Source organism: Saccopteryx bilineata, chromosome 6 (genome assembly GCF_036850765.1).
Source record: "Saccopteryx bilineata isolate mSacBil1 chromosome 6, mSacBil1_pri_phased_curated, whole genome shotgun sequence".
Lineage (NCBI taxonomy): Eukaryota > Metazoa > Chordata > Mammalia > Chiroptera > Emballonuridae > Saccopteryx > Saccopteryx bilineata.
The window spans coordinates 187,246,941-187,272,088 of NC_089495.1; the positions used below are offsets into that span (position 1 = coordinate 187,246,941).

Here is a 25,148-nt window from a genome sequence, read left to right on the forward strand (position 1 = left end):
AAACAGCTGTGTTAGCCAGCAGGGCTCTGGTTTAACTTTTGCATTTTGCTTAGTGACCGTTGAATCAAATCAGCCTGGTGCTGACCTCTGAATTATGACCAAGTCATAGACATTGAGAGGTGTGGGTATGTGTGTGGGGGAGGGGAGGAATAGGAGAAGGAACTGTCAGCGTTCCAGGGGCAAATTAGGGAAGAAATGGTCAAAAATATGTATGTATATATATGTATCAACCAAAGAAACATTTGCAGCAGGTAGGCATTTGCAAAGAAATTATTTTTCATTTGTTTAATCAACTGTTTTTTAATTTAAAAAGGAGGGTAGGGGGAGAAGGAGATTATTATTCGCCATCTGCCAGAATGAGGGTGAGGCATTTGGGCACATACTTCATCACTGTGAGTTTTATCTAGTTGGGTGGAAGGGAAAGATGTCCCCAGTCAGGAGGCATCAGAGATGGGACTGAAGAGGCGGTGAAGGTTTGGGACCCAGTGCTGGGATAGGGTCCATCCTGCTGGCAGTGACTTTCAGACAGAGAAGGAGGACACAGGGAGACACCTGACAGGGAAGCGGGGAGACGGATGTCTCTTGCCACTTCCCTGACTGCTGTGCCACGGGTGATGGAGCGGTGCTCAGGGCCACGGGGGAGAAAGGGAAGATACAGCCCATGCTTGTACTTTCCCAGCATGCTGTTAAGTCTGACATCATCCAAGTTGCTAGATTAGAACAAGCCCAATATCAGTACATTCAGGGACCAAAATGAATCATCAGCAATCCCCCCAACATATCCTGGCTGTTCCCCCCCTCAATATTTGTTGTTCTGAAAGTACTAGGTGATTTTAGAAGATATTTAGGAAATAAAGAAAAGCAGAAAAAAATACCCCCAATTCCACCACTGTGACAGAAACATGATCACATTTGGGAATATTACCTTCTAAACAGATGATAACATACAGGCTATTTGGTGTCATTTTTCACTTATATTAGGTTCTAAACTTTTCTAACGTATCTTATACTTTAGAACCGTTAGTTTTACGGGGAGAATAATATCCACCCAGTGTATATAATTGACTTTATTATTCCTTTCCCTACTCTGGGTAGATCAGTTGTCCCCTATATTCACCCCTCCCCCCAAAATATAACAACTCTTAAAGTGTTGCTAGTAAGACCAAGGGACTAAAGTTTAAATTTAGTTTTACTTTAATTAACATATATTTAAATTGCCGTATGTGGTTAGTGCTTTTACACTGGACAGGGCAGGTCTAGTGGAAGATGTAATATGACACCTGTCTCAAATTTATCCGATCACAGACTGTTACCTTTTCCCCTGTGGCATCTCTGGAAAAAAGAGTGTATTTCACAAAACACACAAAGCAGATGCAGGATATTCCTCCTCAAAGCTCTTTGAGAATAGAAGTCTTTTAGGAAAAGTAAGAGAAATTGAGAAGCAAAGGTGAGCTCTTTTACATAGGAACCTGGCTTATTAATCTTTGTCTATTAATTGCTGCATTCAGTTCCTATTTTATAATTACCATTCTTGGGTGGGGTCTTTGTTCGGTCCACTTATGTCAGGTTGTGGTGTGGACTGTCAGCCAGCTTTCGGATTGGCTGTCCTTGTGGATGATGCTTACTAGTGGTCCAATCACCTGTGGCTGTGGAGGTCATGTGGTCAAAATATGGGTGTGGAAGGACTGTCAGAATGACCAGTTCTTTGTTCAGGATGCAGCTACTTAGATCTGAGGGCGGGTAGCACAACAAGATATTGACTGAAAAGCAGTGATAAAAAAGCACTGTCTAGTCTTGACCTTGCTAAATCTCAGTTACCTTCTCTGTAAAATGACAACGCTAATGAGGAATTAAAAAAATGTTATAAAAATTGCATGATGTATTTACATAAACATGTGTGTTCATTGTATGCATTACTGCTGTTTTTCTTTTTTTTTTAAAGCATTTAAATTTTATTTATTAATTTATTTTGTGACAGAGAGAGTCAGAAAGAGGGACAGACAGGAAGGGAGAGAGATGAGAAGCATCAATTCTTCGTTGTGGCACCTCAGTTGTTCGTTGATTGCTTTCTCATATGTGCCTTGACCGAGGAGGGGGGCTACAGCAGACTGAGCGACCCTTTGCTAGAGCCAGCGACCTTGGGCTCAAACCAGATGAGCCCATGCTCAAGCTGGCGACCTCGGGGTCTCGAACCTGGGTCCTCCACATCCCAGTCTGATGCTCTATCCACTGCGCCACCGCCCGGTCAGGCTGCTGTTTTTCTTTATAAAGTCATAAATATATGGGTTAGGTATTTTTTATTTGAACTTCCAGAGTCCCTCTCCATCTTGCTCTCTAACCCCAGATGTGTACCTTCACCAGCGGCTCCCTCGCCTCTGCCTCCAGGTCTGGCCAAGCTTGGAGATCCACACGGAGACTGGAGGGGGGGGGGATGGGTGTGGACATCCGGGTCAGGGTGTGTGTTCTCCTTCTGACTCGTCCCCCGCTGGCTCAGTTAGGCTGGTTGCATTCCCTGACTAACGACTATGGCTCCAGTTAGGCACTGGGCAGCCCTCTCACATGAAGCTGTTCTCCCAGGTTTGGATAACAGTTCTTTCTTCATGTTTCTTCAGGACTGACAGTGGTGTCTGGGTACCCTCTCTAGAACCGGGGTATTTCCCTATCCCTGTGATGTTCCTAACATTTGCATATGGGTCTTTTATTAATGCCTCATCAAACTACCTAATCTGGATGTGTGTGGATCCTGGTGGATGTGATAGCTTTATGTTCAATTTTGATGGAAATTCCCCTCCCCACAAAACCTTGTAAATTTATAAATGAAGTGATTTCCTTGTGTGACATTTCAGTGTTTTAATTCTTTCCTGGGCAGCTAAATTTCATTGACAACTAGCACCAGCTAAGCAAGCAGTAGGTTTCAGAGGCAATATCTCTCTAGCAGTCTCTTAATTAAATAATCCCCTGCCCCTCATAGCCTTACAGATCTAGTGGCTTTTTTCATTTTTTTTTCACTTGTCTGAAAGGATTCCTTGGAGAAGAGAATGTTGTCCCTTTCCATGGCTGGGGAGGTTGTAGCTGGCTGGGACTAAGTGATGTCCTAGTTGCTAGAAACTGTCACAAGCGTTTCCCTCAGTTGAGCCCGACAACTTTGTGATGTTAGTGATGTCACTATCCCCATTTTATAGCTGTCAATGTTGTTAGTAACCATCTGAGTGCTCTTCTGTTTGAGTTCCCCTTTCAGAGAGGACCCCTTCCCGGCCCCCAACAGGGCAGAGAGATCCTGAGCCAGAATTTGTCTTCTGACTGTGACGATAGACCCGTGGGGCCTTCCACAGAGGTGGGGGTCTCTCTGCTGTGGGACGCTGCTCAGAATATCTCCTCTGGGGAAGGTGTTCTGTTTTTCTCTTGTCTGCTTGGACTTTTCTCTGGCTTTTGCTTCCTTTGCTTTCTGCCACTGTCCCCTTTGCTGGAGACACAGACAGGCACAACAGTGGCTGTGGGGAGGTTTTGTGAGCCCAGAATAAGCAAGCAAGGTATTACTTGAAAAACTGGAGTTCAAAGTGGGCGGGATGTTGATCCTATCTGAGCCTAGTAAAAAAATCCTGCCGTCACCTTCGTGACTAAGATGGCACCTGTCCTTGTGCCTTAAATGTGTATTGTTGACTCAGAGGCTAAGACTGTGTGCCAGGTACGAGAGATAGGATGGTGGACAAGACCCAGCTCTTGCCCTCCCGGGGCTGGTTAGGTAGAGGATGCAGATAAGTAACCAGGTATGGGGGTCTAACTCCAATTACAACCCCTCCTTTGGATTTATATTCTCGTGGGCCCCCCTTCCCACGTTATGCTAGGGCTGGTCTGCACGTCATTTCCAAGAACAGGTTATAAATGCCACTGGCTTCCACTTTGGCCCCCTCACTCACTCGGGGGGAAGAAGCCGGGTGTGAGCAGCCTCACAGGGAGGCACATGCAGCGAAGACCTGAACGAGGACAGGTTCACTTTTTTTGGAGTCATAATGGTTAGGGACATTGATTTTGGGAGGAGTTTCTACTATTCTTCTTGTGGGGAGGTTTTGTGAGCCCAGAATAAGCAAGCAAGGTATTACTTGAAAAATTGGAGTTCAAAGTGGGCGGGACGTTGATCCTATCTGAGCCTAGTAAAAAAATCCTGTCGTACAGCCTCAGGAGGTGTGTGTGGCCTTGACCCTATTGTCCAGATGAGAAAATTAAGACCCACAGGGGCGTAGGAAGTGACCACAAAGAACGTGCAGTAGTCGGCAGGCGTGAGATTCAAATCTGTGTCTTCACACACGAGTTACAGGGGCTGGGTTCAGCGATACTGTGTACTCAGCCAGCACTGGGGATAGGAACACAGAACGGTGACTCCCTGCTTCAAGTGGAGTTGGAGAGACAGGGCTGCGGGGAGGAAACTTGAACAAGATAGCCTCTGAGTAGCTGTCGAAACCCAGGCACGTCCCACAGTGGTACGGATTAGTGACCAAGTCCCTGGCACCAGCCCGGAGCTTCAAGCCTTTGGCTTGCACACCACCCTAAAAGTATTTTGAAAAACTGAATTCCCCTCACACATTCTGAGGCTGACATTAGAAATTTTTCTTTGTCAGTTTTAAAGGTTGCCAAGAATATTACTTTGCATATTATAAATATTGATGTTTAAAATAGAAAAATGTTACATGCTTAGAAAATTGTATTCAGTGGAATCTGAAGACCGTAACGATTTGATACCTACCGTTATTCATTTAAAAATGGATGAAAAAATTCTTTAAACTTTTACATGGCTCCTTTTTTATTCCTCCTTGAATTTACCACTGCTTTTTTTATTTCTACAGTTTTATCATAAAAAATATTTCTATGCTCCAGAGTCTTATTGACCATTGACTGTGGTTCTCTGTGAGCAAACATACAGTGTAGCAAAAATGTGGTTTTCTGGCTTCCAAAGGCTTTTAGGGCTTAAAATTATTTTTAAAGATTGAACTTGCAATTTAATTATTATTAATATAATTGCTCCGCATAACAAATTCATTTTAAAAAAGGAAGTAATTATGGAGCATAAAAAGTAACATTTTATTGGACTGTACCTCTTAAGATGAATAAGGTTTTTTTTTAAAAAAAAGCTGTTCAAAAGGAGAAAATTACTCATTACCATAATGACACAGGGTTCAGCATTAACTCTGCTCTTATTTTTAGTTTTTCTCTGGATGGAAGGTCTGAGAAACCTGGATAATGCAGGAATAAATTGATAGAAATGAAAGAGGTTTGTTGTAGCAATGACACTCGGCTATTTAAAGTCCTTCTGAGTTACATGCTAAAAATCACATGGTGACTTGTCAGAACATTTATTTTAATGATCCAGGAGCTGACAACTCCATTAGGTCAGGCTGCAACATCGTTGAAAGCAAAGAATTGGAGCCCCACTGGATGTGGGGGGACCCTGCACCACATTGCAGTTCAGGATGGGGAGAGGCGGGCTTTTCTTTTTGTAGAGGGGGAGGGGGAGGGGAGGGAGGGGAGGGAGGGGAGGGCCGAAGGAGAGTGAGCAGGATGCTGAGAGCTCTTCTGGGTGGGCACCAGGATCCTACTCAGAAAGAAAGAACACACTGAGATTGGAGAACCTCTAAGGCTGGTCCCAGAGCTTTAGAAGTGCTCATATCCCACTGTGATTGTTGTTCGAGAGAACAGGGCTGGGTCGATCTGGTCTGCTCAGGGCTGGTTTGCCAAGGTAGCTGGGCTTTGCAGAGACCATGTAGAAGGAAGGGGTGCACTTTGGACAATGGGGAGAGGGAGAACATGTAATGAATTGGTTAAAAACATGGGCATGGCAGTTAGAGGTCCATTCGAATCCTGGCCCCACAGTGGGTCGCAGAGTCTTGGGTGTTCTTCAGCATATTCTTCAGCCTCTGTTTTAGGTGTTCTGTTCAGGGAGTTCTTCAGCCCCTTTCCTCACGTGCAGATTGGGGATCGTAACAGTATTTACAGCCTTAGGCTCCTGGCAAGACCTGGCAGGGACAATGAAAGACGTGGTTCTAGGCTGGCTTAGTTCTCAGTGCCCAGCAAGAGGGGTCCCTGTTTCCAGCAGTATTTCTCCTCCACAGCACTGGGGCGAGGAGGCCATGGAGCTGAGGGGGCAGGTCCACCCTAACCCATGCCTTCTCTCTCTCTCTCTCTTAAGTTTATTTATGGATTTGAGAGAGAGAGAAAGGGACAGAGAGACAGACAGAAACATCAATCTGTTCCTGAATGTGCCCTGACCAGGGATCGAACCCACAACCTTTGTGTATTGGGACAAATGCTCTAACCAGCTAAACTATCCGGCCAAGCCCATGCCTTCCCCTTTGTACCACCTGTGGGTTCCAGGCCCTGGAAGTGATTCCCCCGCTCACAAATCCCCCAGCCTTCTTCCAGGATGTGCACACGTCTCTTCCCTGGGTGCCCCATCAGGCTGAGAGGTCGCCAAGGCCCTTCAGGGTACAAGACTGAGCCCAGGAAGGGAGGAAGAAGGGGTAGGGCCAGGGCCAGAGGTGCTGTCCATGGTGGTTGAGGGTTGGAGCACCTCGTGGGCAGAGGTGTCTAGGCCTGGGCAGAAAGTGGTCCGGAGAAACCTCCTGGGCGCCGTGCTGGGTGCACTTATAGGTACCTGGGTGGTGGGAGTGTGGGTGGGGAACAGAGAAACTATGGTGGGGGTTCTCTGTTGAGACCTCCCTTCTCAAAAAAAGGAAAAGCAGATGGTGTCTATGGGTTGCACACGTGATTAGCAGAAGGAGCTGACCCAGCAGCCTAGCGACTGAGGGAGATATTCTTTGCAGCCACATTCCTATCCTCAGTCCTGCTCCAGAGCAAATCATGGTCTTCGGCAGGAAATAGACTTTATTTTGGATTTGTTTTATCTACAGTTGTTCGGATGCACTGTTGCTTTATATATGTTTTGTTTTTTCCCCCATTTTGTTGTTAGCTGGGTATATTTGTCCAAGTACAAGGATAGAACATTTTTTCCTTAACAATTCATTACCTTAATTTATAACTTAGGCCCTGGCCAGTTGGCTCAGTCGGCCTGGTGTGCAGGAGTCCCAGGTTCGATTCCTGGCCGGGGCACACAGGAGAAGCGCCCATCTGCTTCACCACCCCTCCCCATCTTCTTCCTCTCTGTCTCTCTCTTCCCCTCCTACAGCCGGGGCTCCATTGGAGCGAGGTTGGCCCTGGCACTGGGGATGGCTCTGTGGCCTCTGCCTCAGGCGCTGGAATGGCTCTGATTTCAACAGAGTGACGCCTCAGATGGGCAGAGCATCGCCCCCTGGTGGGCATGCCGGGTGGATCCCGGTCCTGGTCGGGCGCATGCAGGAGTTTGTCTGACTGCTTCCCCGTTTCTGGCTTCAGAAAAATACAAAAAAAAAAAAAAAAGATTTATAACTTAAATATTGAGACTTCTGGTATATGGGCTCCGCTTGAATTCTTGCCCGTATCCTGCCAATGTTAGCGTCAGGACTATTTCTGATGCAATAAATATTTTTGTAAAAAAACCCCCAAAAAACAACAACAACAAAAAAGCAGCGTTATATTAAAATGGACAGGTTATGTTAAAATTTCAGTTCTCAAATGGTGGCTCTTTCCCTCTTGCTGGTGTTCCGTCATTCATCACTGGACCAGGAAGCATGACAGGATACTAATGCCCGAGTCCCACCCCCTGGGATTTTGAGTCATTGGTCCAGGTTGAAGTCAGGGCTTATACCCTGTGTAGTCAAGGCTGGGAAGCAGTGGGCTAGAGGAGCCCTCGAGTAGCTCCGGATCAGCCAAGTAAAGGTTTACTTTCTTTGAGTTTGTTGTCTTGTGCCTGGTGAGAAAAACAAGACTGACTCTCATAGAACTTAGACTTTTTGGCCACTATAACTGCCTTATTTGACGATTGCCTACTAGCTGTGTTGTCATCTCTCTGTTAATTGATCTATCTGTACCTCAGTCTGCTCATCTATACTGTGGGAATAATAATAGTTTCTTATCTTTTAGAATTGGAATTTGTAAAATGTTCAGAACAGTTGCTGTCCCTGAGCAAGCGCTACCTAGGTGCTTTATAAACAAAAGCTAATTTGTTCCACATGCGTGTGGCATGAATCATTCCTTTGTAGACATCTGGTCAGGGACAGATCTCCCGGGCGCTGGTTCATGAAGCTAAATTCCTTCAGCAAAGTTCTTCAGCGAAGGTACACAAGATGGCTTGATTTATTTCCGGACGTTTATCCACGAGAAGACAGACATGCCGCACTGTTCGGTCTGTACCAACTTGATGATGGGTATTAAAGGAGCATTAGGGGACAGGACAACATATAATTATCCAAGTAGGCAGGGTTGTTGGGTTTAGCATGGACTTTTAAGAGCTTTTTTTCTCCCTGTCTAGTGGCCAACCTATTTTAAACTCCTACTTTTCGAGTCTGTTGTTTTGAGTGGTATTTGTTCTTTAGCACCGTTCTCTCTCCGGGTCACTGCCCTCGGTAGGCAGTGGTGTATAGTCAGAATTTAGTTACACTGCTCATTCTTGTTTTACTTATTTTGGGACTGGCTGTCCTCTCATGCTGCTCGTGGACAGGTATTTGCACTGCTCACCAACGTCTGTTTCTCTTCTATTTCTGGACCCACAGGAGGACTGAACCCCTCTGTCCTTGTGAAGATAGGCATGGTCATGTGACTTGCTTGAGCCAATGAAATGTGAGCAGGAGTCATAGTTGTCACTCAGAGGTGAAATTTACTTGCCAGTGCTCAGCTCTCTTTCTCTTTTAATTTTTTCCATTGATTTGAGAGAGAGAGAGAGAGAGAGAGGAGTGTCAACTTGTTGTTCTACTTAGTTGTTCCATTTAGCTGTGCACTCATCGGTTGCTTCTTCTATGTGCCCTGACTGGGGATTGAACCCGTGACTGCTGTGTGCCAGGACAACGCTCTATCTCCACTGAGCCACTGGGCCAGGTCCTCAACTCTCTAATTAGTAACTGTAGAGTCACATATCGGTATGGGGTGGGGGGCATTAGGTGGGTGCAGCCTCGAGTTCGGGGTCTGCAGAGGGCTGCCACTGTGCTGCAGAGGGTTGCCTGGGCTTGGGCGGTCTGTGGTCAGTTGCAACGAATCTCTGATGTGTAGAGCTCCTGAGAATTTGGGGTTGCTTGTTCCTGCCACACAGCCCAGCATATCCTGATTAATACAGCAAATGGTAGTGTTTTTGCCTTTTAGGAATGGATATTTACTTTTCATCTAAAATATTTAAGTTTCTAAATGTATCACTTTAGAAATGTTGAGTCAATTTTGGGACAGGTTGTAGACCAATCTGGTAATCCCCAGGAAGGTGAGACAAAACCAGCCAGAATCTGGGGAAGGCAGGTTGGATGCACCACAGGAGGAAGTACGAGATGCCCAGGGAAGTCTCAGGTTAGGAGAGACGTGGACTGTCTCCAGCTTTCCTTTGTACACTGTGCTGAAGCTGGGTGTGGGTTTTGGCAGGGAGAGCAATGGCTGAGTCTGGTCACAGGTTTGAGGAAGGCCTAGGAGCCGCAAGTGAAGTCTGATGTAATGGGGTTTTATTAAATATACAGCAGAAAAGGGTTAGATGGATATAGATATGAACCTAACTCTCTTGGCAAATGCTTCCAGACAGTCATTCACTGGGCTTTTCTATTATCCCTATGAAATTGTGCTTGATGTAGTTTTTTCACCTATGCTTGGATGCAGTGGGGGTGGGGAGAACCCCCCACTAGTGGGGGCCTCACACAGTCAGAATGCAGGAAGGGGCTTATGTGCCCGGCTGTTGGAACTGAAGGCGAGCGTGCTGGCACATGTCAACTTGTTTAATCAGAAAGTAAAGATTTATTTGCATATTCCGGACACAGACAAGGTAGGAAAGTATTTTAGAAAATGACTTGCGAGGGTGTCTGTCTTCTCCCCCTTGCTCTGTAATTGTTTTTGGGTGAATCATTCCTGTTTGCGCAAGTTTTAGCCAAGTGGCCTTAGGTAATTTTTACGTAATATGTATACAGCCTTCCTGTAATTGTGACTCATGGTCATGCTTCAACTCAGAATTTTGTTACAGCTGAGCATTTCAGAGAGAAAAATGCCTGAGCGATGGTGAAGCCTTGCAGAGAATTGAGTTACGGGAGGCAGCGTGGTCAAGGCCGTCATCTGCTCACAGGCTCTGAGTCACGGAAGCCCTGCTGGCAGAGATGCTAATTACATCTCTTCTATATTTCCCTTCACTTTTTTGGAATTAAAAAAGTGATAACATATATATACTTGTCAGAATATTTAAATATTATTCAAACGTATAAAAAGCAAAAAGTGCAAGTGTTTCTTACCTCCTTCCTCCTCATCCCCCTCCCCCAGATGTGACCACACTTAACTGTCAGTGTGTATACTTCTAGGTCATTCTGTAGGAACACATATATATGTTTCATTTATTTAGCTGGTTACAAGTAGGTTTTTCCTAAAGTAATAAATACATAGTCAGTATGGAAAATACATGAAGCATTTTTTTTAAACAGATGCATTCCTAACTTTTTTACCTACATATTTACACTTAAAAGAAAGCTGTGGTGTCATGAAATGACCTATGGACTGTAATACTTTCATTGCCTTTTATTAGATAAGCACATTTAGGCTTCCATCAGCTGAGGTCATGTGACCTACAGGTTGACTTCGCTGCGATTTGAACCCAGGTTTGTCTGATTTCAGAGCCCATGTCCTTGATAACTATGGCACACTGTTTGCACGTATTGTTTATTTGATGAAAGAACTCAGAGTTGCATGTAATAAATGCTAAAGGCAGCAGGGGCCTCTATCACCTGTGCCTGGTGCAGTCAGCATGGACTTCCTGCAGGAGGGGGCCCTTTAAAAGAAAAGTCAGTTCTTTTTTTTTTTGTATTTTTCTGAAGCTGGAAACGGGGAGAGACAGTCAGACAGACTCCCGCATGTGCCCGACCGGGATCCACCCGGCACGCCCACCAGGGGCGATGCTCTGCCCACCAGGGGGCGATGCTCTGCCCCTCCAGGGCATCGCTCTGCCGCGACCAGAGCCACTCTAGCGCCTGGGGCAGAGGCCAAGGAGCCATCCCCAGTGCCCGGGCCATCTTTGCTCCAATGGAGCCTTGGCTGTGGGAGGGGAAGAGAGAGACAGAGAGGAAGGAGGGGGGTGGTGGAGAAGCAAATGGGCGCTTTTCCTATGTGCCCTGGCCGGGAATCGAACCCGGGTCCCCCGCACGCCAGGCCGACGCTCTACTGCTGAGCCAACCGGCCAGGGCCGAAAAGTCAGTTCTTAATGAAGAGGAGGGAGTTAGTTGTTCACAGTCCAAAATCACCTTCAAGATTTCAGGGAAACTTGAGTTCTCCTGGGAAACGCAGGCTGTTTGAAAACGTGGTTTGGTTTTCAAGGCAGATCAGACTTTTACTCGCTCCCTCCAGAAGAATTCATGTGTTAAGTAGGAGGATTTTCACCTTCCACAGATGCCCAAATGCCAATAATTAGAAATAGGAATGCTTTTTAAACATGGCCTTTGTATGGGCCCATTTTCTGCGACTCTCTTTTTCGGCAGCAAAGAGCACTTTGTCCATTTCGTTTTAAATGTTCAGGTCCACCGTGGGGGTTACTAAATGAACCATTAACTTGCTTCTTGTGGAGTCTGGAGCCATGAGCGTGGCATGAGATAGATGTTGTTGTTTTTTTCTCAGTGCTTATAACAGAAAACGTTAATAGCTGTAGTGATACATCAGCAGAATGAGGTCATTAAAACTTAAGGCTATAGAATTATTGTCAATTGTATTTGTCTCCATGCTGTCCCCCACAGTGGGCTTAGGCTGTGTCCTGCAGTGTGGAGACTTAGGGTTCAGGACTTAGGCTTTGGGTACAGGGAGGTCTGGGTTCAGATCTGGACTCCGGAGTATCAAGGGGCCCTGGGAAATTTTGCCTGAGTTCTCAGAGCCTCCATTTTCTCACTGAAGGTGAGGAAATCGGGCAGAGCTGTGGGGATTGATGAAATACACCCAGAAAGCTTCCAGCACTGTGCCCAAAGGCTCCCCTCCGTCTTTCCCGCCTCTCTTTCAGGCGGTCAGCGCCGGCTGCATTACCAGCCCTTTGCTGTGTCACTGTTCGGTGACCCTGGTGGGAGTTACAGAAGCATGTTGCCCCTGCACTCCCAGGGTCCCCGGCAAAGGCAGGCCGGCAGAGGAGCAGCTGAGTCTTCACCTGCGTGATAATGGTCTCCCCCCAGATCTGCTTGGTTCCACTGAGCCTTTGTCATGCAACAGTTTTTATCCTGTTCTGGGCCAAGCTCTGCAGGAGGCTCTGGGAATCAGAGGGGAACAAGGCAGCCAGGTCTGTGCTCAGGGGGCTGCACCAGCTCGGGGCACTGGTCTCTGGGCTGGGTACTTTCCATTTCCCTTCTAGATCTATCCTTCCCTTCTTCCTCTGCCTGCTGCCCCGAGGACATCACAGGCCTCCTCGCCCTCTGGTGTCTGGAAGAGCTTAACCCGCCGGCCCCTAGTAAGAGAGATGTCTGAGGTTGGGGGTATGGATTTTTCTGGCTGCCCCTCATTCCCCCGAGGGCCATCGCTCTTTTAAAATCTGCTTTCTAAGCCTAGCTCAGTTGGTCAAAGTGTCATTCTGATATGCCAAGGTTGTGGGTTTGATCCCTGGTCAGGGTACATAGAAGGAGTGAACCAATGAATGCATAAATAAGTGGAACAACAAATTGATGTTTCTTTTTTTTCCTCTCTCTCTAAAAACAATCAATCAATAGAAAATCAAATCAAATCAAATCAGCTTTTGCTAACTTCTCTCTCCTCCTGTTTTAACCATTGCTCTTCATTGTCTCTTTGGGTCCAGTCCCTGGGGTTACGGCACTATCCCTTGTGGTTCCCTCCACCTATGCTTTTGAATATGTTATGCCTCTGCAAACGAACCCTACGTGAAGCACCTTAGTTTGAATGGTCTATCTTTTTTCTGCAGGGGTCTGACTCAGTTGCACATAATAAATACCACTCTGGCCCTGACGTGCTTTACCAGAGTAGAAGTTCCGCATAGAGATCAGTCGTCTGCTTTCTTTTCTGTATGGAATCCACGGGGGCGTCTGTCGAGGTGAATTCCAGCTAAAGGTTTCTCCACCTTGATGACATCCAAAAGGCTTTTTTCCAGTTTGAATTCTTTGATGTACAATGAGGCTTTTTTAATTTTTTTTTTATTTTAAGGTTTTCTACCGCAATTACATTCACAAGGCTTCTCCTTGGTATGACTCTTAGGACAGCTAATGAGATGTGACTTCTGTCTAAGTCTTTCCCATTCGACTGCATTGATAGGGTTTCTCACTGTGGCATAGAAACCCCCTTCCCCCCACCTTGGTGAAGAGATGAGCTAGCATTGATTTCTCTGCTCAGATTCATTACTTTCTTAGTGGTTGTCTCTACTAGAGATTTCAAAGAGCATGGTGAGGTTTGACTTTTGAGCGAAGGCTTTAACACAGTGATAACATTCCCAGGATTTTACTCCAATGTCAATAACCTACAGCAGAAAGACTTCCCATCTGTACTCAAGTCAGGGGACTTTATTCTTGTGCAATTTCTCTCATGAACAACCAAGTCTAGATCATTCATTCTAAGTGAGTCACACTGATGGCTGTTGTTTTTCTTGGAGAAGTAAGTTTGGAAGTTACACCTTTCAGAGTCTTCTTGGAAAAGTGCAGAACCCAGAGGAAGTGTGGCTGGCTCATGCATTTTGGTTAACTCCTCGATGGTTACAATCTCTTCTGCTCTTGGAAGCGGAGACATCATCGAAATCGTCCTTGCTTTGGGTCATAAGGGTCAGGGAAAGATTCAGGCCCCCAGTCTTGAGATCCTTCTTGGGAGCTTCGACTCTGTCCTGAAACCCTGTTGCAGGTCTCAGGGCAGATGGGTCTAGTGTGCAGACAGACTCCTGTCCCGACCTCGTAAGAGTCATGGTTTTTCCTGTTGGGCTGGGACCACCATTCCCTCAGGCCCAGAGCCCAGCAGAGGAATTTTCCTGTCGCCCACTCTGCAGACCACCCCATGCACAGGTCACGCTGGGCTCACCTCCAGGGAGGCCAGACAAAGGGAGTCCTTATGTTTATATTTTTTCTTCTCTTATTGCGGGTGAAGATGTTGCTAAACTTTCTGCCACTAAAAATCATGACTTATCTTCTCTTCATCTTCCAGTCATGGTTTCTTCACAGTTCTTCCCGACTCTGTCTCCTTGAAGCCATCCTGGCCTTCATGTGCTACCTGGTCCCAAAGCCAATGCACACATTCTAGGTTTTGTTGTGGGATCATTCCACGTCTAGATGCTGTTTCTGGTCGTGACTCTCTGTTGCCGAGTGACCAAGCATCAATTACTAATGGGTGAAAACACTTCATATCACATCTCACGATGCTCCAGGGTGGCCGGGCTCAACTGAATGAGGCTCCCACGTCGGGTTTCCCGTGAGGTTGAAGCTGGAGGCCGGTAGAGGCTGGGTTGGGTTGGAGGGTCCAAACTGCCGTCTTCACTCCTATGTCTGTGGCCTCGGCACTCTCCCGGGTGGGTTCTGTGTCCTGCAGGGTGGTCAGACTTTTTGTGTGGCATCTGGGTTCTGGAGGGCACAGAAGCAGACAGCTGGCCTCTCACGTCTTAGGGATGGACGAGGTGGAACACTGCTTCCTCCACATTCTGCTGCTTAAACTGAGTCACAGGACCAGCCCGAATTCAAGGGGTGGCACGGCATGTGTACCAGGCACTGTGCACACTGGAGCCATGGTTGAAGACAAGCTACCTCTGTGTGAGAAGGCTGGTATCAAAAATGGCAGTCCTGGCCCTGGCCGGTTGGCTCAGTGGTAGAGCGTCGGCCTGGCGTGCAGAAGTCTTGGGTTCTATTCCTGGCCAGGGCACACAGGAGAAGTGCCCATCTTCTTCTCCACCCCTCCCCCTCTCCTTCTTCTCTCTCTCTCTTCCCCTCCCGCAGCTGAGGCTCCATTGGAGCAAAGATGGCCCGGGCACTGTGGATGGCTCCTTGGCCTCTGCCCCAGGCGCTAGAGTGGCTCTGGTCGCAACAGAGCAATGCCCCGGAGGGGCAGAGCATCGCCCCCTGGTGGGCAGAGCGTCACCCCCTGGTGGGCGTGCCGGGTGGATCCCGGTCGGGCACATGCGGGAGTCTGTCTGACTGTCTTTCCCCGTTTCTAGCTCCAGAAAAATACCAAAAAAAAAAAAAAAAAAAAAAAAAAAAATGGCAGTCCTGTGACACTTCTCCCATCAGCTTAGAGTTCCCACAGAAACAGTCACTTCTAACTCTTTTTAGTTTTTCCCCTAGTATTTATTTCCGTATTTGTAAATCACATGCCCATATTGTAATTTTTGATTTTTTAGTATCAGATGTTATCTGTGGACTTCCTACTGTGGAGGATGAGGATTTAGCATCCTCCTCTCTCTCCATCACCCCATTACAATATAGTTATCATACAGTTCAATTAAAGCCCTATTCTGTGTACATATTATTATGATTAAATTAATATTATTCACATCGGAAGGATGTAGTGTGCCTTTCTGTACAACTTTTCTCTCTGGGGTAAATATTTGCCTCTTTTTTGTTTGCTTAATATTCTCTGTATACAAATGCTCCCCCAAACTCTCTGGTAGAACTATCACAGACCCTGTCAACACCGTCAGTCAAACACATTAGATAATCCATGTATCTGTCAACTTGCGATGCAGTGACAAACAGCTTTGATGCTTCAGTGACTTGCAACATTACAGATGTCTTTCTTGTGTCCAAGAGTCCATCTGATCACTCTGGGGGTGCCGCCTCTTCCTCTCCTAGGTCTACGTTCTCACCCAGAACGCTGCCCATGACACCCATCTAAGTGGAGACTGGATGGTCGTCTTAGCTCTTCTGGATAAACCCGGATCCCCGTGGTAGGTGCCTGAGGATCCCTGATGCATCAACCCGACCCTGCACAGGGACACTCACCCTGCTCGCACCCCCTGATTGGGGTTGTACAGAATCCTGTCTTTGATAGATTGTGTATGTTGTGTAACTTCAGAGAAGTCAGGTAAGCTTGGTAGCTTTTTTGTCTGCTTTGGAGAAGCATTGGTTAGGTGCGTGGACTTGGGCCTGTGCACTGACTCCTGTCCTGGCTCCTCCATTCACTCACTGGGTCAGTGACCTCTCTGGCCCTCAGTTTCTGATCTGCCAAATGGAGACACTGAGAGTAACTCATCCTACTGAACAGGGGTGAGGATTGCATGAGTTAATACACAGACCCCTTAGAGTGCCTGGTGTGTTCTGAGCGCAAGGTAGTATTTTTATTTTAAAAAAAATTTTTTAAATTCATTTTAGAGAGGAGAGAGAAAGGGAGAGAGAGAGACAGAGGAGAGAGAGACAGAGAGAGAAGGTGGGGAGGAGCTGGAAGCATCAATTCCCATATGTGCCTTGACCAGGCAAGCCCAGGGTTTCGAACCGGCGACCTCAGCATTTCCAGGTTGATGCTTTATCCACTGCACCACCACAGGTCAGGCTGAGGTAGGTATTTTTAGATAGTGCTATGCTAGATACTTTTTCAGCCCAGCAGGTAGAACAGAATGGGTGCAGAGACAGAGGTTCTGATAACCTCACCTTTGTCGTTCCCCAGAGCCCCTCAGAACCCAGTGTGAACACTGGTGAGGAAGTTCAACCTTGTCATTTTACAGACAGGGAAACAGAGACCACGTGGAGGTCATTCACCTGCCCGAGGTCACACAGCCTGGTTGGTACTGCCTGATCTGGGACAGGAACCCAGTCTCTGTTCCCGGTTCCCCTCCCGTCATTTCTGTACCCCTCCACTCAGCCGGTTTCATTTGCGGATAAATTTCAGGAGAGGAAACTTGCCGCTAAGGAATGAAGAATTTCAGTCAGGGCTTTCAGATAAAGGCACAAAAGTGGGGATTTGGCAAACAAAAGCCCAGGGAGTGCTGAGTGTTCCATACACAACTATAAGCGGATCCTGAGGGTGGTGTTTATTCTTTCAGTCAGTAAGTTGTGCTTTGGGCAGCTGTCTGCTGGCCCTTGACAAGAAGGAGAGGCTGCAGGTCCAGAGGACAAAGGGACAGCATGTCTCATATTTAGCATCTTTGCTCTTAGAGGGCTCACCCGACCCAGTGGTCTGTACCTGGCTGGGGTGGTGTGTTCCCTGCACACCCTGTATAGGACGCAGAAGAGGAAGGCGCCATGTGCTCAGGGCAGCTTTGGAAACCAATCAAAATACCGAAGACAGGACGAGGCTGCCTTAACGGCTAGTCATTTATGTGACAGTTTCACTGGGTAGGACAACCTGACCTTGCATTTTGCAGGAGAATGTATAATTATTAAGCTATTGTCCTCGGGCAGCCACAATCACTTTTCTCATTTAATTAATATTTTTGGTGTACTGAATATGTAATTATTATCCTTTTAAAAATGTTTTAAACTTTCAAATTCTTAAAAAAATTTTTTTTTTTTTACTATGAAATGACCGGGGTATCTTCCCCCAGCCCTGTCTACCGAATTGCATCCTCATGCCCCCGTGGGAACAGGCCAGGTTTCTGGCTCCTGTGGGGGCACTCGCCTTGGCATTGCCGCTGTCCAGCTGTGTAACTCTGGCTGAGTCACTTGCCTCTCTGAGCCTCAGGATGAGCATCGAGGAAATGAGAATGATTTCTGTGCGGTTCTGAAGATGAAGTAAAATTAAAGGAGAAAACGACACCTTGGGTTCAGGTCTGTAAAGAACATATATGGAGGTTCTGTTGCAGAGACAGAATTGGGTAACTCATTGGCCAGTGAAATGAGCTCCTGTTCCCGCCTGGAAGTCAGGCGTTCAGGCTGAAAATCCCAGCCCTCAAATCATGCCATGGTCTTTCTGGCCACCAGCTCTCATCCCGAAGTCATCTTCCCTGACCAGGGGTCATCTCATTAACCTACAAAACCCTCTCTCATCATTCTGGAGATTTCAAGGGTCTTAGGAGCTGTGTGCCCTGTAAGGTTTCTTGTGCCTGTTGACAGTTACTCCTCATTCCCACCTAGTAGATTAGTAGTGCTCTAGGCAACCGCTAATCTACTGTCTCGATGATTTTACTTTTTCTAGATATTGTGTATAGATGGAATCGTATAGAATCTAGTCTTTGTCCGACTTCTCTCACCTAGCACGATGCTGTTGAGGCTCATCTACGTTGTAAGCGTGGTGCATTCCTTTTCAGAGCTCAGTAATATTTCGTTGTGTGGAGATGCCACCTTTTGTCTGTCTCTTCACCAGTTGATAGATATTGGGGTTTTCCCAGTTTTTGGCTTTTATGAATAATGCCGCCAGAACGCAGGCACGGATGACCTAATTATTTTTAATAATGATCTGTGTGTGCGAGTTGGGACGGAGGAGGCGAGTTTCCAAATGAAAGTGACCTCCTTGAGGAAATGGCCCACTCATTTTCACTTTCTAGTGTGGTTTTAAAGGTGAGGATGATGTTTACTTACATTTTTGTCTGATACAGAACGCATGCCCACTTAGTTCTGAGGAGGACTTTGGCCCAGAAAAACCATAGCTTCCCTCTAGTGGTATTGTGAAACCAAGGACAAGCAAGACTAAGGACAAGCAGCAAACCCTCCAGTACACTGGCTTATGTAAGCCTTTGAGTGCTCGAGACAAAGAACTAGGAGACCAGACTCTTAGGATCGCTGAATCCAAAGCGAAGCGTCTCTTCTGTCGTGCATATTTGTGTTTTTGCGAAGACTTTTTAAGGTTATTTCAGTAGCTTAAAATGAACGTCCTGAGGATTTACCTAAAAATTACCAGTTATATTTCAAGCCAAAGAACCTCCAAAGGTGAGCCTATAAAAGAGCTGTATTGAAAGTAGTCGGGGCAGGGCTGGAGAGAGAGAGAGAGAGAGAGAGGGAGAGAGAGAGGGAGAGGTGGGCAGTGTGACTGATTCTGATTCCGCCTGCCTGGTTTTGGAAGCGGCACCCAATCTTCTTGCGTGGGACCCCCTCTCCATCTTCCATGGTCCACATGGCTTGGGTGTGGCTGATGCCTCCTCCCCAGCCCCACAGTGGGAGTTTAATCCAGGCCTGAGGCAAATGCGTTGGCCATGGTGATTGGTTTGAAGATTGGCATATGATTTCAGTTAGCTGGCCTGAAGTTTGCCTTTGGGTGGTGGGATGTGGGCAGGGAGACTGTTGGGAATGGGAGGCTGGTTTTCTGCTGGGGTTGGCGAGCTGGTAGAAGTCTCATGCTGTTGTAGCCACCAATGTGAAAAAGAAAAAAAGAAGCCAAAGGAGAGGAAGTCCGTGTCAAGAGAGAGATTCCTGATGCTGTCCTTCCCCCACCCCTACCATTGAAAAAAACAAACAAAAAAACCGCACTGATCGTACGTAACCCAGGGACTGCCTGTAAGTGGAGCAACAAATTGAGTTTCTCTTCCTCTCTCCCTTCTTCTCTCTAAAATCAATAGATTTTAAAAAAAGCTTCAGGGGTGTTGGTTTCTGTTTTTCTTAAGACATAAGCAAGGCTCATTGGTTGAGGTGGTTCTTCAAGTTTTGCATCTGAATCATCTGTGGAGTTTAAAAATTTCAGCTGCCAGCCATTACCTGTGACCGACTGGATGAGAAGTGTCGGATTGTAGGCTGTTTTCCTCAAACTCCACATTTGGTACCAAATATGAGGATCATTGGTGTGTTATACAGGGTGGGGCAAAGTAGGTTTTCAGTTGTTTCTATGAAAATAAGACAATAATTAAGAAATAATACAAGAATAAACTGTTTCATGTACTCACAACTGTAAACCTACTTTTGCCACACCCTTTATTCTCTTTGATTAGATTTGAACTCATATTTTTTAAAATTTTCTATTAATTTTGATTTATTGTGTTAACATGAATTCAAGTCCCACTCAATATAACTCCCTCACCCCCACCCCTTTGTCCCCAATTACCCATCCACCTTCCCTTTGGAATTTGAACTCATATTTAAAAGTGTATTAATGAAATCACTTATTCATTTAACACACACCCACATATATATATTTTACTGACCAGTTTTACATGCTAGATACTGCTTTGTAGTGGGAGAGATTGATGATAATTAAACAAACAAAATAATGAGAAAATATAAAATAGTAATAAACAAAAAGTAATAAACAGATTTGTGATAAAATGATACTTCATGTGAGTGACTGGCATTTTCTTTAGAAAGAGTAGTCAGGGAAGGCATCTCTGAGGATTGTGCTGGACCTTGAATGATAAGAAGGTGGCAATCATGGGCAGATATGAGGGAAGAGTCTTCAGGTAGAGGAAAGAGCAGGTGCAAGGCCCTGGGGCAGGAATGAGTGTGGTGCGTTTGAGTCTAGTGTGGGGAAGGAGTTTGGGGAAGGGGTAACGTGTTGAGGACTTACCAGAGGAGATCAGATCAATAGGGCTTTGCAGGGCTGGGTAAGGAAGTGACATTTTATTCAATGTCAATGAAGAGTTTTGAGAAGGAGTATAATATGATCTGCTTTAGGGGTTTTAAACAGGCTGCCCTGTGGAAATGGATTTTCATGGAGGTGAGCGTGTGTAAATGTTTCTAGCCAAAGAGTCTCGAGTATGTTATAGCCCCTGCTCTACAGAAAAATACCACAATTAAGCTCAAAAGTGCAATCTAAACAAGGACAATAGGCAAAGATTTCTTGGGACTCAGGGGATCAACCACTGCCTTGGGGATAAGGGGTGAAAAGTGAATGTAACCTAACAGATGAATTAACATCATAATGTGCTTTTATTTCCAAAAATTAAGCATTTTAAATCTGGCTGTCCTGCTGCTTAAATGGTTCTGTGGAAAGTGGTCGTGGGGGGTAGTGAGAACCTAGCGTTCAGAGTTGCTCACCTCAGAAATGGAAGCATTGCCAGGGTGACCCGCAGACGTCGGGGAAGGTTATTAGCAAGCCAAATGATTAGTTTTGTTCCTTGTTCTTTATGACATCTCTATGGAAACTCTGTTATGAACCTCTGGACTCGTGAACTGTAGAATTCTGAATTGCAATCTCTCTCCCTGGCAGTGTGCGCCTCGGATGTGATTGGGCCATGGCTCAACTCTCTGAACTGCTTCTAGGAGAGGTGCTGAGGCATTGGGGTTGGACTCTGGGGTGTGGTTTGGGCAGCTTGAGTCTGAATCTCTGCTTTTCCACTTGGAGTAACCTCTCTGAGTTGCAGCTGTCTCGTCTGTAAAATAAGGAGGATATTAATACCTACCTCATGGGGTTATTGCAAGGCTCAAAGAAGCAAATGCTCAGAAGGTGGTTAGCACAGTTCCTGGCCTGGGGTCAGCACTCCAAGCAGATGAATAATTTTTTTTTTTTTGTATTTTTCCGAAGCTGGAAACGGGGAGAGACAGTCAGACAGACTCCCGCATGCGCTCGACCGGGATCCACCCGGCACACCCACCAGGGGTGACGCTCTGCCCACCAGGGGGCGATGCTCTGCCCCTCTGGGGTGTCGCTTTGCTGCCACCAGAGCCACTCTAGCGCCTGGGACAGAGGCCAAGGAGCCATCCCCAGCACCCGGGCCATCTTTGCTTCAATGGAGCCTTGGCTGCGGGAGGGGAAGAGAAAGACAGAGAGGAAGGAGTGGGGGGGGGGATGGTGGAGAAGCAAATAGGCGCTTCTCCTATGTGCCCTAGCCGGGAATCGAACCCGGGTCCCCCGCACGCCAGGCCGACGCTCTACCGCTGAGCCAACCGGCCAGGGCGCAGATGAATAATTTTAGCTTTGTGTTATGGTCATTTAAAAGTCACCTATGCCCTTTCATTTCATCGGTGATCCCCAGACAGCAGGCACATCCCCTGGGATATTGTCATAGTGAGAAACGCAGATCTTAGTCCCACTCCAGACCTGCTGAATCAGATTTTGCCCTTGCACAAGACCCCAGATGATTCCTGTGGGTATTTTCCATTTGGGAGTGCTCTTATTGCCAAAATGTGTAGAGGAAGGAAAGTTGGATTAGTTTTCATGATCGAAACCTGTTGGCAGCATCAGGACAGGGCATCAGCAACAGGACACAAAATATACTGTGACCATAACTAGTTGGATATTCTTGGATAATCATAGAATCCCTTGAAACTAAGCTTCTTCATCTGTAAGATGACTCACTTGTTTTAGAGGTTCATTGACAGAATAAATGGAATAATGTGAAAGCTGACACCAAAGAGGGAAAAGTAAGTTGTTTTTATCTTGTTTATGAAGAAAAAGGATGTCATAATTCCTATAGCTGTTAGTACAATTTCAGGCTCTGATTCCCCATTTCCCACATTTGCTCGCTGAGTGGCAATGGATAAGACCTATTATTTGGTGTCTCGATTAAAATAATGGAGGGTGACAGTGACACCAGGGACTCAGCCTGGTATTTTGAGGACCTAAATGGGAGAGTTTGTAGTTTGGCTAAAAGGCATTGCCCTAGAAAAGGCACTGTGGCAGTGGGGATGTTCATGCCACTTACAAAATAGTCAGGATTGCAGTGTAATGTACGATTGCAGAAGTCACCAGGATGCTTCCAGGCAGTGTATTTTAATGTCACACATTTAGCAGCCACAAAACCTTTTATTTATTTGCAAACATCACAAGCAAGAAAGAATTGATATTGTTTATATCAGCAAGGTGTCAAGTACAATAAAACTCCCAATATATTCCAGCATAAGAAAAACACACAATTGTATACCAAAGACACAGCACAAGAGAAGAATGCATGCTGCAGGAGAAGAAGGAACAGCCAGAAAGCACGACATGAAGTTTTCGAGGTCAGGGAAGTGTCGATGGACACACGCACAGCATGCAGCGTTATACTGTATAGTGCTAGTCAGCAAATATTGTCCTATGCTCATGAAGATGAATTGCTTTACTTGATAAGGTGCAGATGTTGATAACAGGATCACCACAACTTTAACACCATGTCAAGCAAAAGGATCAGTAATCCTCCCAAATTTTCTTTCCTAGATGTTTCAGGAAGTCATGTGGCAGAGACAGACATAGTTGCAATGAGCAAAAACGAGCTTCCAAGAAAGTCAGACACACTCCCACAATTTCTCAAACATCCTGAAACTACAATAAAACAATCTCTTGAGATACACCCCTTCTCATAGATGATACCCTCTCTTGTTAAAGACAGAAAAGGGATAATAGAAAAAAGACTTATAAAACAGAAAAACCTACTCTTAAGGTAGCAAAGCATCAAAATATTTGCACACAGGTATGTTCTGATTTTCCAAAGTACTTGATCTCTTTTTCATGAGCATTTTGAAAGCTGCCTTAGATTTAGTGCATAGAACCCCAGCAACAAAAACAACTCCATAATAACATGGGTAACATTTCGATGCTGTTTTTCAGGGGGAGGCTGGTGCGAGATGTGGAATATAAGGAGGGACAAGCAGCACAGCATTGCGTCTTTAACAAAGGGCTTGTTGCGTTGGGGAAGCTTTTTACTGTAAATAGAATACCAGAATAGCAACTCAAGTCTCTTATGAAATAAGGGCAAAGCCATCCGAGCAGCTGGCAGCCAGAGGTCGGGAACTGTAGGAGGTTTGCTTGGGAGAACTTTGAACCACCCTCTGTTAATGAGAGTCCTTCAGTCTGGTCCGACCAAAGCATGAAGACATGATGGGAAGCAGGTGAGTAGGCAGGCATGGCAGACCCAGGTGTATGAAGTGAGGGCCAGCTACACCCACAGCAGCCCTCACTGATTGCTGCCGGTGATATTGGGGAAATCAGTTTGTGACTTACCCTCATGGGATCCTTTCAGAGAGCCTGTTATACACAATTTCCCTTTGAAAGGCTTTGCAAGCTTAAAAACAAAGGACATGCACAACCACGGCTGTTGACACATTTTGACATCTTCTGTTCCCCCTCTTTCTTCTTTCTAAACACCTCAGCTGGATGGAGGGTCTAAAGTGACCAGACTGATTCCCACTCCCACGGCCCTGGCGTCCTATCCCAAGTTCATGCCATTGCAGCTGCACAGAATCTCCTTAAAGGTGTTTCTCAGTTCCAGGCTCCGGAAGGCATAGATGAGGGGGTCAATGATGGAGTTGCACATGATGAGGACCAGGTAGGTGTTGAAATGGGCAGTGTAGCAGATGCAGTAGGGGTTGGTGGGGCAGGTGATGATGAGGACGAGGTGGAGGAAGAAGGGGGCCCAGCAGACGATGAACACCCCCAGCAGGATGGTGATGGTGACGGCCCCCTTCATGCACGAGTGCTGCTGTGGGGCCGCCCCGTCGGCAGGGGGCAGTGCCGCGATGCGCTGGACGTGCAGCCGCGCGAAGAGGAACATGTGCACATAGAGGGTGCCCATGAGGAGCAGCATGGCGAAGAACATGGTGATGAGACACACGATGACCATCTTGCTCTCGGAGTAGACGATGAACACCACGCCGCAGACGCCGCAGCACACCCAGACGGCCACGATCAGGGTGCGGGCCTTCCGCACGGTCATGATACTGTGGTAGCGGAGCGCGTAGAAGATGGTCACGTACCTGTCCACGGCGATGGCCAGCAGGTTGCAGATGGAGGCCACCAGAGAGATGCAGATCATGGAGTCGAAGATGTTGTCCATGTGCTGGATGAACTGGTCCTCGAAGGTCAGGGTGTCGCTGTTGACGATGGCGATCATGACGGTCTCCAGGGCGTTGGACACGCTCACCAGCATGTCCGCCACCGCCAGGCTGCACAGGAAGAAGTACATGGGCGAGTGCAGGTTGCTGTTGCGGGCCACGGCCAGGATGACCAGGATGTTCTCCAGCAGGCTGACGACGCCCAGCGCCAGGAAGACCTCGGGCTTGATGAAGACCTGCTCGCAGAACCCGCCGCCGCTCTGGTTGCCGAAGGAAGGGGCCGCCAGGTGCGCCGAGCCGTTCAGCAGCATGGGCTGAGCAGACGGCAGGCAGCACGAAGCGTTCATGGCCACAGGCCGGCTGAGCCGAGCCGGCCACCGGCAGGTCCACCGGCTGCTGCAGCTGCAGCTGCTACTGCGGGAAAGGAAGCACTCCCTCCAGGTGCTGGTTACGGATGCTAGTCCAGGATAGACTCAGGCTTTGCTTTCCCCAGAATGAAAGCCTGGAGAGAGAGAGAGAGAGAGAGAGAGAGAGAGAGAGAGAGAGAGAAGTCAG

At 46.8% G+C, this 25,148-nt stretch overlaps 1 protein-coding gene across 1 annotated transcript; it reads right to left on the bottom strand.

The window, feature by feature from the left end:
* Positions 1-23,968: 23,968 nt before the first annotated feature.
* Positions 23,969-24,940, bottom strand: MC3R (melanocortin 3 receptor). Its single transcript, XM_066236249.1, has one exon. It carries the CDS (start codon positions 24,938-24,940, stop codon positions 23,969-23,971), a length of 972 nt encoding a protein of 323 aa, XP_066092346.1.
* Positions 24,941-25,148: the final 208 nt, after the last annotated feature.